At 42.6% G+C, this 14,263-nt stretch overlaps 1 protein-coding gene across 4 annotated transcripts in view; it reads left to right on the top strand.

The window, feature by feature from the left end:
* The first annotated feature begins 1,423 nt into the window (after nucleotides 1-1,423).
* Nucleotides 1,424-14,263, top strand: part of KCNC1 (potassium voltage-gated channel subfamily C member 1) — a 176,816-nt gene continuing 163,976 nt past the window's right edge. For 3 of the 4 annotated variants that reach the window (XM_006024873.2, XM_025205638.1, XM_025205639.1), the window contains exon 1: nucleotides 1,439-2,008. In XM_006024873.2, coding sequence (XP_006024935.1) covers nucleotides 1,439-2,008 — 570 coding nt within the window. Of the gene's footprint in view, nucleotides 2,009-14,263 lie in introns of all 4 variants that reach the window. The other variant, XM_025205640.1, reaches the window with a different exon arrangement.

Raw genomic sequence — 14,263 nt, 5'->3', positions numbered from 1 at the left:
AGCCCAACGCGCCTGCGTTGTGTTGAAGTGTCCGGAGACCGGGCTGGCTGGACTGAGCTGCTAAGGCGGTAGCACCGGCACCAGCACCAGCACCACCAGCAGCAGCAGGAGCTCCCCGGCCCCCGCCGCCAGCATCCCCTGAAACAGCAGGGGCGGAGAGCCCGGCGGCATCGCCTTCTGCTGCCTGATCCGCGGGGGAAGGAGGAATAAAGAGCCCCCACCCCCCACATCCGCTCCTTCTCTCTTCTGCCTTTGCACCCCCCTGCCCTCCTCCCACCTCCCGCCGGCTTCCCCGGGGAAACCCGACGCCCAAAGCCCGGCAGAGGAGCCTGAGCCGGAGCGCGGCGCTGTCCGAGCAGCACCACCGCTGGGCACCGCTGGAAGCCGCCGCTCGCCGGCTCTGCTCCCTGCTTCGGCCGGAGAGCAAGGGACGGGCACCGCCAGCTGCAGGTCCCCGGGCGCCTCGAGGGCTGCTGCAAGATGTGATGCGGATCAACAAGAAGAGACAGAAGGGGGGACATCCCTAAGCCGGATCCGTCTATTTATTGTCTGGAGTCAGGAGCTGCAACTCGAGATTTGTTTGTTTGGGTTTTGGGTTTTTTTTTTTCCTTCACGGTTTTTTCCTCCCTTCTGTAACATTTTCACTTCTTGATCTTCACCCCCAGATCATTGCTCTTTTTTCTTTTTTCCAAACCAAACCGGGATCGCTACATGTTGAGTTCCCCAGCAGCAGTCAACGCTGAGCCTACCCGTCTCTCTAGGACTTAAAGAGGTACAAACACAAACAACTACAATAATACCTAAGAGATTTGGTCTGTTGCTGGAGCTGGGCGCGAGAGTCCATCCCCTCCTACCCCCGGTGTGTGTCTGTGACTGTCTGCAACTCCCCCTCTCCTTCCCCGCCCCCCCCCCCAGCCTCCTTTTCCTTCTTCTGTTCTCTTGCTGCACCCAGCTATCTTCCTCCCAACTCAGAGGTGCCTTGAACAGCTGTCGGCACCACTGGATTCTTTTCTTTTCTTTGCCACATCCAGTGGAGGAAGGAACCTCCCCCTTCAACACACACATACCTGCCCAGCAGACCTTGGCGGCTGCTCCTGGAGAGTGTGTGTGTGTGTCCTCCCTTCTCCCACTTCCCCACTTCCTGAGTGCTTGCTTAAAATAAAACAGTGCCAGAGTTTCTGGTTTCAAATAGAAGGGATCTTAGGACTGGGAGCTGCCAACACTCACTTTCATTGGTGCCCTTGGATTCATACCATCTGGAGCAAGAGGCGGAAAGTGCTGGGACCAGCAGGTGCCCTTTGCCAAGGCGATCCCTGACCTTATGGATAAACGATTGGGTTAGGTATTGATTGCAGCTGAGCAACCATTGTCCCCTTATGTGCTTGCTGTGTACCGTGCTTGCTTGGATGAGTCTGCGACATGCCTAATAAGAGACGAGATGGGCCAGGGCGATGAGAGCGATCGCATCGTGATCAACGTGGGAGGCACTAGGCACCAGACTTACCGCAGCACCCTGCGCACCCTGCCCGGCACTCGGCTGGCCTGGATTGCTGAGCCCGATGCCCACAGCCACTTTGACTATGACCCCCGTACAGATGAGTTTTTCTTTGATCGGCACCCAGGGGTCTTCGCCCACATCCTGAACTACTACCGCACGGGCAAACTACACTGCCCAGCAGACGTGTGTGGGCCTCTTTATGAGGAGGAGTTGGCCTTCTGGGGCATTGATGAAACCGATGTGGAGCCCTGCTGTTGGATGACCTACCGACAGCACCGCGACGCTGAGGAGGCTCTTGACAGCTTTGGTGGAGCGCCCCTGGATAGCAGTGCTGAGGATGGAGATGTAGATGGCACTGGAGACTCTGGTGATGGTGAGGAGGAGCTGGAGATGACTAAACGCCTGGCACTCAGTGATTCACCAGATGGCAGATCGGGGGGCTTCTGGAGAAGGTGGCAGCCCCGCATCTGGGCACTCTTTGAGGATCCATATTCCTCCAGATATGCAAGGGTAAGCTTCACAATCAACACTGTACTCAGCACACTTACAACCTGCCTGAGGTTAGCCCAACTTGCTACCCTCAGTATGGTCAGGACTACTTTCATTCAAGATCTGGTAGGCCCTAGCGTTCCAGAGCATGAGTTGTTGGAGACCTGCAGTCTTGAGTAGACACACATGCATAGGCCCATGGAAATCTGTATTATAGAGCAGACACTAACTAACTGGCTTATGGATCCTTGTATTCTAGAATGGACACTCACCACTGGGAGTGTGCACTCTAGGGCAGGCATTCAACCATAAGCCTGTGAAGACCTGTACCCTAAAGCAGTAACCTATGTGTGGACTTATGGAAAACTTCATTCTAGGTACCCTTGTACATCATGGATACATGAATTTTTACTTCCTTTGGACAGGAGAGAGATTCATTAAAGCAGGCAGTGCATGGAGATTTGAGGACTACTTCCCTCCCCCTGTGTACAGTCCTAGTCATCCTCTAGTTTGGAGAGGTTCCCTTTCTAATTGCCCTGCAGATAACTACAGTATTCCTTCCCTGAGATAGAGAAAAGTTCGTTCTCTGGAACAGAGAGAGACAGGTTTGGTGACTTTTTGAGTATGAACTGGAAGGGCAGTCTCTTATTTCCACCTCCTTTTCTGGGCTCTGGTAAATATTTCAGGCTGTGCTTTTTGAGACCTATTTCCCTTATTCATCTAGCTCATGTTTCCTTTCCATGGGAGGAGTGACAGATACTCTAGAATGAGGTGTACACTCATGGAGAAGGGATGTGTTTGATGGGTTTCTTGCTGGGAACTGAAGAACAGCTCCTCCCTCCCAGTTTATGCAGTTTTAACAGAAAGGAAATGAATGGTGCTGCAATCCACAGCATAACTGTATGAGAGTGAAACAGCTAACTGACTTTTCTCTATAGGTACTGTTGGGGCCATGTTGTGTGGGATTAATCAGACATTCTTTGGTTTGTTGTGCTAATCTAGGGCCTGATTCTGCTCCTATTGAAGTCAGTGGTAAAGCACGCATTTATTTCAGTGGCAGCAGCTTAAACCCCTGAGGTAGCTGTCTGGGTAAGTAGGAAAAAATTAATGATGGGTAGGGGAATGAACAGGGAAGATGGCTCAAACACAGTGTGATCCATTTGCAAAGATGCAACTGCCACCAGCCCTAAATCAGCATGGCTGGTTTACTAGTGACAATATAGTTGACCTTCTTTATGAGGATCAAAGGAATAGGATCAGATTAAAGGGCAACCTGGAAAAAATGAATAGATGGATGAAAAAGGAATAAATGGGGGAAAGGGAGGGTAATAGAGAAATGGATTAGTATATGAATGGAAGGGTGGCTAATGGAGACTTCAGGCTAAGCAAAAATCTGAAATGTTAGGTCCATAAACTAAGTGAATTATGGAAGCTTAGGGACAGAGCCTGGTATAATTTCAAGATGCAATTTCAAGATGCATTTTTAAACATTTTAAGACATCTCTTCTGAGATTTTTCTGCTGAACAATGGAGTTAATATTTCAGAATGAGTTCCTTTAAATAACACAAAGTATAAAGAATTAATGAAATATTTACCATAATATGAAAGGATGACACTGTTGTAGTGTAGCTTTCAAATCCTTGATATCTGCCAAGGGAATGTGGAAATGAGGACGGAAGGCTGGAGGGTACTTTTCAAAAAGCTTAGTTTGCTTCCTGCAATCAGATGAAGTGTTAACATACATTGATTTTAAAAGCAGCTCTCTCCAGTAGCCAGGCATCTGTTACTGAAGTGCATCACAATTACAAATGGAATTTAGCTTGTCCCATATTTTGTGGAAAGAGCTTACAGTAAAACTGGTAGTGTTTTCCAGTTGAAAATCATGCAAACAATATCAATGTTAGTAAAAACATTGTATTTTTCCATATAATTACTAACATATTTTAAGGAGGAGATTGAAAAGAGTGATCAATATTGAAAGACTGTGTGATGGGCAAACTTGATTTCCATTGTGAGTTCATTTTTTGCACCTCTTCATAACAACAGGTCTTCTACAAGATCATTCATATTCCTCTTTAGTTATTTCATAATTCACTTCTCTGTGTGTACACCTAGTTCTGCTGAGATCCAGATTTGCTCCAGAGTTGTCTGTTCCTCAGGAGAGTGATCCCAAGCCCAGGCGTTATACGTTGTCCATGAGGTTCTCTGACATTGTTTGTGGCCTCAGGAAATTTAAAAGCTAAACCTTAGGTGGACAGGGACAGCAAAGTAGGATACTGTCTGAAGCATGTTGTCAGTGTTGTTGCCCATAGGAAGGGCAAGATTGAGGACAACTGCCTTTAGGTGCTGCTTGCTATAGAGGAGATTTATACTTTGCACTTTCAATAAAATAATTATTTTATTTTTATCTATAGACACACAAGATTTTAAAAAATATTTAAATATTAAAATGTATTTTAATATTTTCACATAGATGGATAGTTGTCAGTACCAACACATGCACAAACTGTCTATGACAACATTAAAAGTTACTTAATATTTTCTAATAGAAGTAATAGATAGTGGTTATGGATATAAAGGAAGTGGACAAGATTGATAAATCCTGATAGCATTTAAATGGCAGACATCACAAAAATACCTCAGAATCATTAGAGCTAATCAAAAGCAAAATAATCAGTTGCTTCATATGGAAGGTTTGGTAAAGAAATCAATCACAAAGTACAGTCATATAATCATATTAAAAACTCACGTGAATACAGTTCCATCTCACTGCTAACTACATAGACAACTTTCAGTTACTTATATTCCATTCATACACCAAGCCTTACACTTTTTATTTGTCTATAAACATTAAAAGTCATGACATTAGCTTATAGAATAGGTTGCAAATGCTTAAGGCTGCATGTCCTTTATACATGCTTTCAATTTTTATCCCAATTATATCAAATTTATATCTTAATGTACAATTTTATTTATTTTTTATACTGTTATACCTATGCAAGACAAAAAATGGATTCAAATTTTCAACTGAGTGATAAAATCCCACAGATCATACGCAGTGACATATGTAAACAGAATGACATTGTCCTAGACTAAAATCTGCTATGTTTTTTTTAGTGTACACAATTTTTTCTATCAATTTTCAGTTTCCTTTGGAAACATTCTCTGGAAAGATCAACATTTGCCCAAATCTAGTCACTTTTGGAAACTGTTTGATTAATAGTTTTTACAAATATGGGCACATGCTTGACTAACTTGCTTAATTAGGGCCATCTTTAAAGACATGAAAGTTCAAGGAACTGTTTGTAGGCAGTATGCTTTAGAATATTCATTATTTAGAATCAATATTTGAATTGGCCATCTGAGTTAGACAGGATCATTTTCATTCTTAGACTGGATGACCAAAAAAAGGAGGGATGGAATTTGTATACAGCATAGAATACTGGCTAACTTAGAAAGTTTTCTCCATTTCTATAGAACATACTCATTCTCTAAAACATAAGGTACTGGTCAGTAATAATTTTCCTTTAAAATATACATGTTGAATTTATTGCAACCCAGGGGTTTATTTTGTTTTTAAAATAGCTAACTAGCAATGAGCATTTATGAAGTTAACTATTAGACTTCTAAATATTAAGTCCAAAAATAATTTGGACCTTATAGAAAGATTGCTAACCTAAGAATAAACATGTTCTTCTAAGTCTATGGAGAAAACCCATACCTTTCTATATGGAGTAGAGCTGGAAGGGGTTAAGATACCTACCTCCCATGAAAAACAATGGATGCTGTACCCTTCTATACCTTTGAGGATCTGGACATATATAACTCAGGAAAAATCTTATGAATGGAAAAGTAAAATTTAAGGATCTGATTGACGAAGAAATGCAGGTAATTAAAGAGGCAGAGAGGCACCTAGTGGGATTTTTCAAGAACACCTAGGCAGATTAGGAACCTAAATTCCATAGAAAGTTAGGTATCTAACCCATGTTCATAAAGCTTACCAGAAGGCTATTTGCGTCCTTAGGCATTTTTGGAAATCTATCCCTCAACTAGTAAGTAGATGCAGAAGTAACACTTTAGAAAGCTCTATCCTCATCTCACCTAAATCAACACTACTTCACCAATGTCAATGACATTGTTCTGATGTACTAAAAGTTCCCCTCTGGTTTGCACATCCCAGTGGTTTGCACTCATTTATCACACACACATATGCACACACAAATACTTTCCTAATTTCCTTCTTACCATTCAGTTGGTTTTGCTCTGTCATATAATGCCTGATCATGGAGTTCTTACTCAGGCAAAATTTCCACTTTGGGAGTCCAGCCTGGTAAGCACTCCTGGCAACCAGAGTCTTTGTCCTGTTTCTCCTAGTCCTCCAGCAGGCCGTGACTGTTTTGTTTGCTTGTTTAACTTGGAAGTTGTAAATTTTAGCCAGGGTCTGGAAACCCCAAGCTTTCGGTGGATTGGCTCTGCACATTCTCATGCTAAACATTGACTGGGTTATCAATAACCCTCACCAGGGCTTTTCCAGTACTTCCAAATACATTTTAATTAAAGTATTTGAGTATAATATGGTGCAGCCATGATCAAAACCACCACACAGCTCAACTCTTCCCAGTTGTGGACCTATATACTAGCCCTGTATGTGGAAGGCAATAAGCAGATCAGGAAGTTAGAGCTAGAAGATGAGAGGCTCACAGGAAGCGTGAGCGGTGGCCTTTCCCCATTCTTCCACAGAAACTTGCAGCAGCCCATACTTTCTTCACTGGGTGGTCCTTGAGGAATGGTTTTACTGTGTTAGGAAGAGGCTGGGAGCAGGGGAATGGCGCACACTCCACAAGAGGATGTTCAACTCTGTTGTACTAATTTAGGCTAGCTCCTTATGAACCACCCCTTGGGGCACTAGAGAAGGGAAGCAGATGGGTCCTGTAAGGGCCATAGTATTGTGGGCTGTGGGTGTGGTAGAATTACCCCTGGCTTCTATAATATCCCAATATCACAAAGCTCCCATGGGAATCTTGGTCCACATGCTTAAGGAGACCAAGTCCATTGCTTGTTAGTAAAGGGAAGAGGCCTGGAACAGCCTTCTTTCCCACTCCCTTCTCCATCAGACAGGGGCCTACAATGTATGTTTGGCCTTTTTTCTGTTGAATGAAGTAATGCAGTAAATAATTATCATGTAATAAATTATGTATCCATTTTCTATTCTCTTATCAGTAGTAATGATCAAGATAGAATCACTTTTGGTCCTTCCAGCTCAGAATCCTGCTTTTTACCACACACAGTACACAGTTAGGTAAAGGCCCTTATAATAAACCACCCTTCCATATTCTGTACTCCTCTGTCAGAGGGAGGAGAGATTTCTTCTCAGCCATAGCTGGGAATCCTAGATGGAAGGACAAATAGTCCCTGTAACTTTATAGCTTGGCTAGAATTGTAAAAACAAAACAAAGCCAAATAAAAGCAGTCCCTTTGTTCTACATATGGAAGGGATTGCTTCTATGTAGATTTGCTCCTAGCTGCAGAAAAGCAGGTAGGGATCATCCATCCCCACTGAACTGCCTCTTCCCTTATCTAGATATATAGAAGAAATTCCATGCATCAGAATAAGGGGTTTTTAGCGTTGAGGAAATAACAGGAGATATACATTATCTGTGAGACAAAACTATAAAAGGCCCATGGGAAATTTAATACAGCCAGCCTCAGCCTCCAATTCTACTAATCTTCTTGTGGTGCCCAATCCGATTTGGGAAGCTCCCCAAAAAAAGGTTTCCAAGGACTGCTGAGGGAAGGGGAAGATGACAATTCAGGGCCCCACACCAGCCTGGATGAGTTTAGAAAAAAATTGCTAAGGGAATCCTCAGAGAATTTTTCTCCCAGCCGGTTCACCTCTGAGTGTTTTCCCCTGGGAAAGACGCATCTAATCTTGTGTTGAGCCTTACTGAACCGTTCATCACCATGTACTTTGACAGTGAATTGTATGAGTTGATGGTCCTGTATAGTGCATTATAACTTTGTACAAACTGTAACCTGTCAGTACTTCTAAAGGTTCCCTTGTTCTTGTATTATGACACAGAAGAAATAGCAGTTCCCAACAGGTTTTCACTGGGTGTGTCTACACGTGTGCACAACTGACAGTTGTTACTGCCCAGATATTTAGTACTTGCTTTTGCAAGTACTAAATGACTGCACAGTCCCAATGGCACACAGGTCGCTTCTGACCCTACTGCGTAGTAGCAACAAGCTAGTGCATAGTAGCATCAGCGTTACGGTGTGTGGGTGCCGATGCTACATCGCAGCAGCATCTCATGTAGACGCGTCCGCTAATCACCATTTTAACATTATTTATTTCATACACCTCCCTATTATCCTCTCCATTGTCTCACAGATTCATACAGATTCACAGAAGTTTAGGGCTGCAAGGGACCTCATGAGGGGACCATCATCGGGTGGAAGGGAACATCATCGGGTCCAGCCCCCCTGCTCTGGGCAGGAAAGACTGCTGGGGTCAAATAACCCCAGCAAGGTGTGCGTCCAGTCTCCTTTTGAAGATCTCCAGGGTAGTTGTCTGCACCACCCCCGCTGGGAGTCTAGTCTCCCATTAAGAGACCTGCTCCTGCAAATACTTACGTAACTGGTGAGTGTGAGGTGTTTCCCCCTCTTCCCTCTCTGCCCAATCCACAAAGCCTGCCAGTCTTTTACTACCCCAGCCAGGCAGTACTAGCAGATCATTCTTTTAGCTCTGGAGATCCTAAACCCATTTCCTGGTGTGTTGGTCAAGATGGCAGCTATCATACTTAGTACATATATTCAGTTCATGTCAGCTCCCCCTGACTTCAATTGTTTGTTTGGTTTTTTGAATCAATGATTGATTTTGTGGTGGCAATCAATCAGGATTGGGCCTCCATTGTCCCAGTGCTGTATAAAGTCACAGAAAGATATAATATTGACCAGAAACAGCTACAATTGAATTTAAGTCAAGTCGGGATATTCCTGGTAGGTAAAAACATGGAGTTCAACAGTGGTGCATAGTTACCTGGGATAGCCACAGCACAGCCTGACCATTCTGGTTCAAAGAAGTTATCTTTCATTTGCTATTTCCAATCATTATTATTAAATGCTCAATTTGTTTTCATTTGTAAGATCCCCTCTGTGTATTTCCTATTTCTTTCTTACTTTATGCTCCTGTTTAATCCTGTGGGGTTATTTGTGTGAATAGGGAAAGTTCATGTTATTAAGGAATTAGTGGAGCTGGTCCAAAACCTATGATCCTACAAATCTTTTATGCACACAACTCCCACTGAAGTGGATGGGATTTCTTTATGCAGAAGGAGTCCAAGATCAGGCCACCCTGCAATACTCCTAAAACCTAATCCCTGATTCTATTCAAGTCAATGGAAATGTTGCTATTGGTTTCACTGGAATGGGATTTGGTCTCTAGTCTTACACTCTTATATTCCCCCCTTACTTTGCTAATTTAGCTTTGGTTGGAGAAAAGGCAATAAAACACTGATGCTTTATGGTGGTATGTCATATGTGTATTGAGGAGAGAAGAAATGTGACTAATATATAGTTTATGTTTTCTCTAAATTATACATAAAACTGTCACAAATTAGTCCATACTTAGCAAAAACATGATGTATTTTCTGTATATGTTTTTCTCTAGTTTAAAATTCTAGGTTTGGTTCTTCTAGTTAAAAACAACAATAAATTAGTTACTATTTTATGTATATTCATGGAACATTTTAAGTAATAAAGTATCTATGTATGGCCTCATATTTTTTTAGCCTAGGAGAAGAATGGTATAAAATCAGTGACAAAGATCCCAGTGCTTCTCATACTGAATTCAATGCCCAAACTGCCTTTACATTCAAAGAGAGGCGAGGACTCATCTGCAGCATAGCACAAAATAACAGATCATTTACAGTCTATTTTTTCTTAGATACATCATATATTTTGATCCTGAAGCAGTGCTGAGTACTGTATGTTAGTAACTGGGAATGCCATTAACATTTTTTTTCTCCAAATTATTAAAAATGTCTTCAAATTTTAAAAACACTCTGTAAACACATTGACACAGATAAAACCTTAGTGACATCAGTGGAAATTTTATCTGTGTAAAGACAGGATCAGATCCGCATTAAGGCTTCAAGACCTAATTTTATGCCCAAGTCAATTTCCAATTAGATAACATCTGAGGGCTGTATTTAGTAAACAAGTAGGGTGTGGAGGGACATTCAAAGTGTTAGTTAGGGACCAATCCTGAAGCCTTTTATTGAAGTAAGTAATCGTTACTCATAGGAGCAAGAGTTGCAAGACTGGCTTCCTATTATATAGGGGCCTGATTTTATGCAATCGGACTGCTTTCTTGAATGATAACAAAAATGGAGCAGCCATTTTGAGGTCTTTGCAATTAGCTTCTCAATTTCAATGTGTTGCATCTAGTCTGAGGGAAATAACAGCATTAGCAGACTAACTTGTCTTTCTCTGCTGAACACTGGATTATATAAATATATGATTTAGTCAGAGCTGTACCCTGGAAATAGAGCTGTTAGGATCAGACGAAAGCAATGAAATGAATGAAATAGAACAAAACAATAAAAAGAGAAAACTGAGTGCTCCCAGTTTTAGAAAAAAAAATTGATATTCCTCTTTTGTACTCATTGAGGGCCCAATTCTGCCACCCTTTGTCCCACTGTCAAGAGTGCTGCCTTACTCTACATAATATCGATCCATTTATTTCATTGGGATTAGTCTCAGAGTTAGGCACCACCCAATATGAGTAAGAGTGAAAGGATCAGGCCCTAATTGGATTTCATTTCCTTCAGATGTGATTTATGGTCTGTAATGGGGTTCTAATAAATCATGCAATAAAAATTATGAATAAATCTAAGTCCGATGCTTTTTACAGCGATTGCTTACGATGTAAGACCCTTACTTAATAACTGTAAGTTAAAATTGTATTGTAATGGCCCTTTGTAAAATGCAATAAATCTCCAGTTTCAGTGTACTGCAGAGCTAGCCATGTGTGTGCTGCACACATCCTTGGAACACAGGCACACTGTACTGCCATACTCTTATGTAACTATGTTGATATTTCACAAGCAGCAGTAAATCATAGAACTCAGATTTACATTGAGAAACGCTAGGTCAAGACAGTTGTCATTTTGTGATCACAATACAATTCAGAGCATCATTCTGGACATGAAGCAACTGAAAAGTAACATTTAAAAATATCATTCAGGAGGAAGGCAGGGTTATTTATTTATTTTTCAGCAACAAAAGCAAAATCTACTCCTATTGAGTTCTGCACTGTCCCAAGGACATACACAGGACTTAAATAAGCATGTCAGTCTGCATGACTAAACAAATACATCTACACTACTTAACTTCCTGGGCTATCAATCCAGTATTCACAAAAGAGGCTTTCAGAATCGGGACAGAACTGAATCCAATGCAGTAGTTCCTCAATTCATTCTTAGCGTAAAAAGCCCCTTAGAGAAATCTTTGGCCATCAAAATGGAGCTGCATTCCCTTATCCAATCAATCAAAATCACTTATTGCTTTGACATGTTATAGAGGTTTACACAAGTCAGATAGTTCTTGTGCAGATCTCAATTTCAAACTGAATTCCCACCCTTGAATACTATTTATGCCAGTTCAGTTCTCATATAGCCCTCACAGCCCCATTCCCTTAGGCTCCCAGGCTTCAGGATCCAAGATTGTGATTTGCTCCATTATAATTTGTAAACAGAAGCTTCAGCTCACATTCATATTTGATGTCCAGGTTCAGGAGAACGTCTAGTACATGGACAGCCCTTGAAACATTCTGAATAGCTGCAATTCTCACTGGAGTGGCACCAGTGCTATCCTGCGGAGAGGCACTCAGCACGGAGTAATGGGACTTTAGGTGAAATCCCAGGTCCATTTGAAATCAATGGAAAACCGCTCACTGCTTTCAACAGGCCAAGGATTTCATCCCTGGGTTCTCTAATTCCAGCTCTGCCACTTATCTGCTGTATGGCCATGGGCAATTCATATCATTCTCTGTACCTGTTTTGCCTCTCATCCTTTGTCTGTTTTGCTTACTTAAATTAAGTCCCCCAGGGGAGACATGGCAGAGTTAATCTCATGCAGCACCAAGCACAATGAAGCCTTTCAGTCTTTTAATCTCTACTGTAACTAAGGCAACATCCCCATGTTTCTTAAAGCCATCGTTTTTAAAGTAGTTTTTCCCATTGCTTTGTGTGGAGTCTTCCACAAAAGCTAATGTCTTGATATAGCCCGTTGAGTTTAACAGATTCTCAAGATGTGTCCCATGTACTACAAAATGAATTTTTTAACTTCAGTTTCCCAGGCAAACCACTTGTCAGAACAAACTAAGTGTAGCTTAACTGGCTTTTTGATACCCCTCACCTGTATCAAAGTTTCAGTTGTTGTTTCAGTACCATATGGATATGCTTTCAGTGGAGTTTTTCTTGCACAGTAGTGACAGTGGGTGCTCAGCTGATTTAGTTTTAGGTGTTTATTCTTTCTAAGAAACCCAGAGATGCAAGTCATTTTATTTTAAAAGATCATGTAAATTTTAAACCAATATAGATTACTTGAAACGTCAACTGTCTAAAGAATAAATCAATACCACAAAAGTACATTTGCTCTTCTTAAGAAAAGGTCATTTAGAATATGCCCCAATAAAAAAAATGTTTACTTTATGTACAGGTGTCAGTAAAATGGTTTAAAGTTCAAGAAAATATTTTATAGCATTTCTTAGTACTTCCATCCCCACAATCTAAACATGTTTATATACATGCTGCCATAAACTTCAGCAGCTTCTTGATGGTGCAGACTGCAAAGGAGGTGCACTATCTTTCCTGCTGGAAAGTGTCATTTTGGCCAGGATGAGAGACAAATTTCTATTCTGTCCATGGGACTGTCATAAACAACTGACAAAATCTCAGCTTGTATGATATTATATAAAATAAAGATGCCCACACATGCATATACAGAGCAAATATCCTAGAAAGGAGGAAAGGCTGAACTGACCCTGATAAGTCTGGTACTCCACATGGGTGACTGTCATACAAGACTTACAGGCATTAGGCCCATCCTATGCCCTCTTTTGATGAAGGCCTATTGCACTGATAACTAGGCCTGTGCGAGTTGGCAGCAATCTGATCCAGCTTCAGATCCGGCCGCTTCGGATGGCCGTGATCTGATCTGGAGCTCCAGACTGGGTTTTCGCCTCGATCCGGCCGAAGCAGCTCCAAAGTTTCGGAGCCACCTCAGAGATCCAGCCATAGGGTATAATGGGGGAAGTATAATGGGGAAATCAATGAAATATCTCTAACTTGGTTGTTTTTGTCTGATCTGGATGACACTTGCAGGGGTGGTAGCTTCTACAGAGAGCATGAAGCTTACCAAGTTTCAAGAAGATAGGTGAAGGGGTTTTGGGGGGAGCTTCACCCCAAGTTCTTGAAAGCAAAATTCATGTCACTTGTGTGTGTTACACCACCAGGGGGGTGAAAACTCCAGGCGTGGTGGCCCCTGGTGAGGCCACAGAGCCTGCCAAGTTTCAAGGAGATAAGTGCAGGGGTTTGGGGGGAACTGTACCCCAAAATCTTGAAAGCAAAATTCCTGTCACATCTATGTGTTACACCACAGGGGGTTCAAAACTGCAGGGCTCGTAGCTCTTACTGAGGCCGCAAAGCTTGCCAAGTTTCAAGATCAGTGCAGGGGGAGTCTGGGGCCCTGCACCCCTAGCTGCTGACAGGCAAAACTTGTGACATGGGTGTTTGTGGGACTGACTGTCTCTGTCTTGGGGCAGTTGATTGTCTGTATTATTTCCTCTCCTTAGTCTGGTTTTGTAGGTGCTAATTGATGGCAATTAACTGGCTACATTAGCTAGGTCCTGTGTATTGAGCTGGTCCCTGAGTGAATCATGATTGATTGGTAACTGGGAACACAGTAGCTTAGCAGCCAGGCCTGCAGCAGTGTCTCCCACACCCCAAGACAGTCCCACAAGCACCCATGTCATGAGTTTTGCCTGTCAGCAGCTAGGGATGTAGACCCCCAGACCCCCCCTGCACCGATCTCCTCCACAGCTGGCAGGCATTGCGGCCACATCAGGGGCCACCATCGCTGTCGCTGTCACCCTGCTGCACCTTAACACACGCAGTCTCACCCATGGCACGAGTTTTGCTTGTCTGCAGCTTGAGGGGCAGTTCCCCCAAACCCCTGCACCGATCTCCTTGAAACTTGGCAGGATTTTTGGC

This window comes from Alligator sinensis, unplaced genomic scaffold, assembly GCF_000455745.1.
Source record: "Alligator sinensis unplaced genomic scaffold, ASM45574v1 scaffold447_1, whole genome shotgun sequence".
Taxonomy (NCBI): Eukaryota; Metazoa; Chordata; order Crocodylia; family Alligatoridae; genus Alligator; species Alligator sinensis.
Note: the sequence above shows the minus strand (reverse complement) of the source record. Positions and strands in the feature narration are given on the sequence as shown.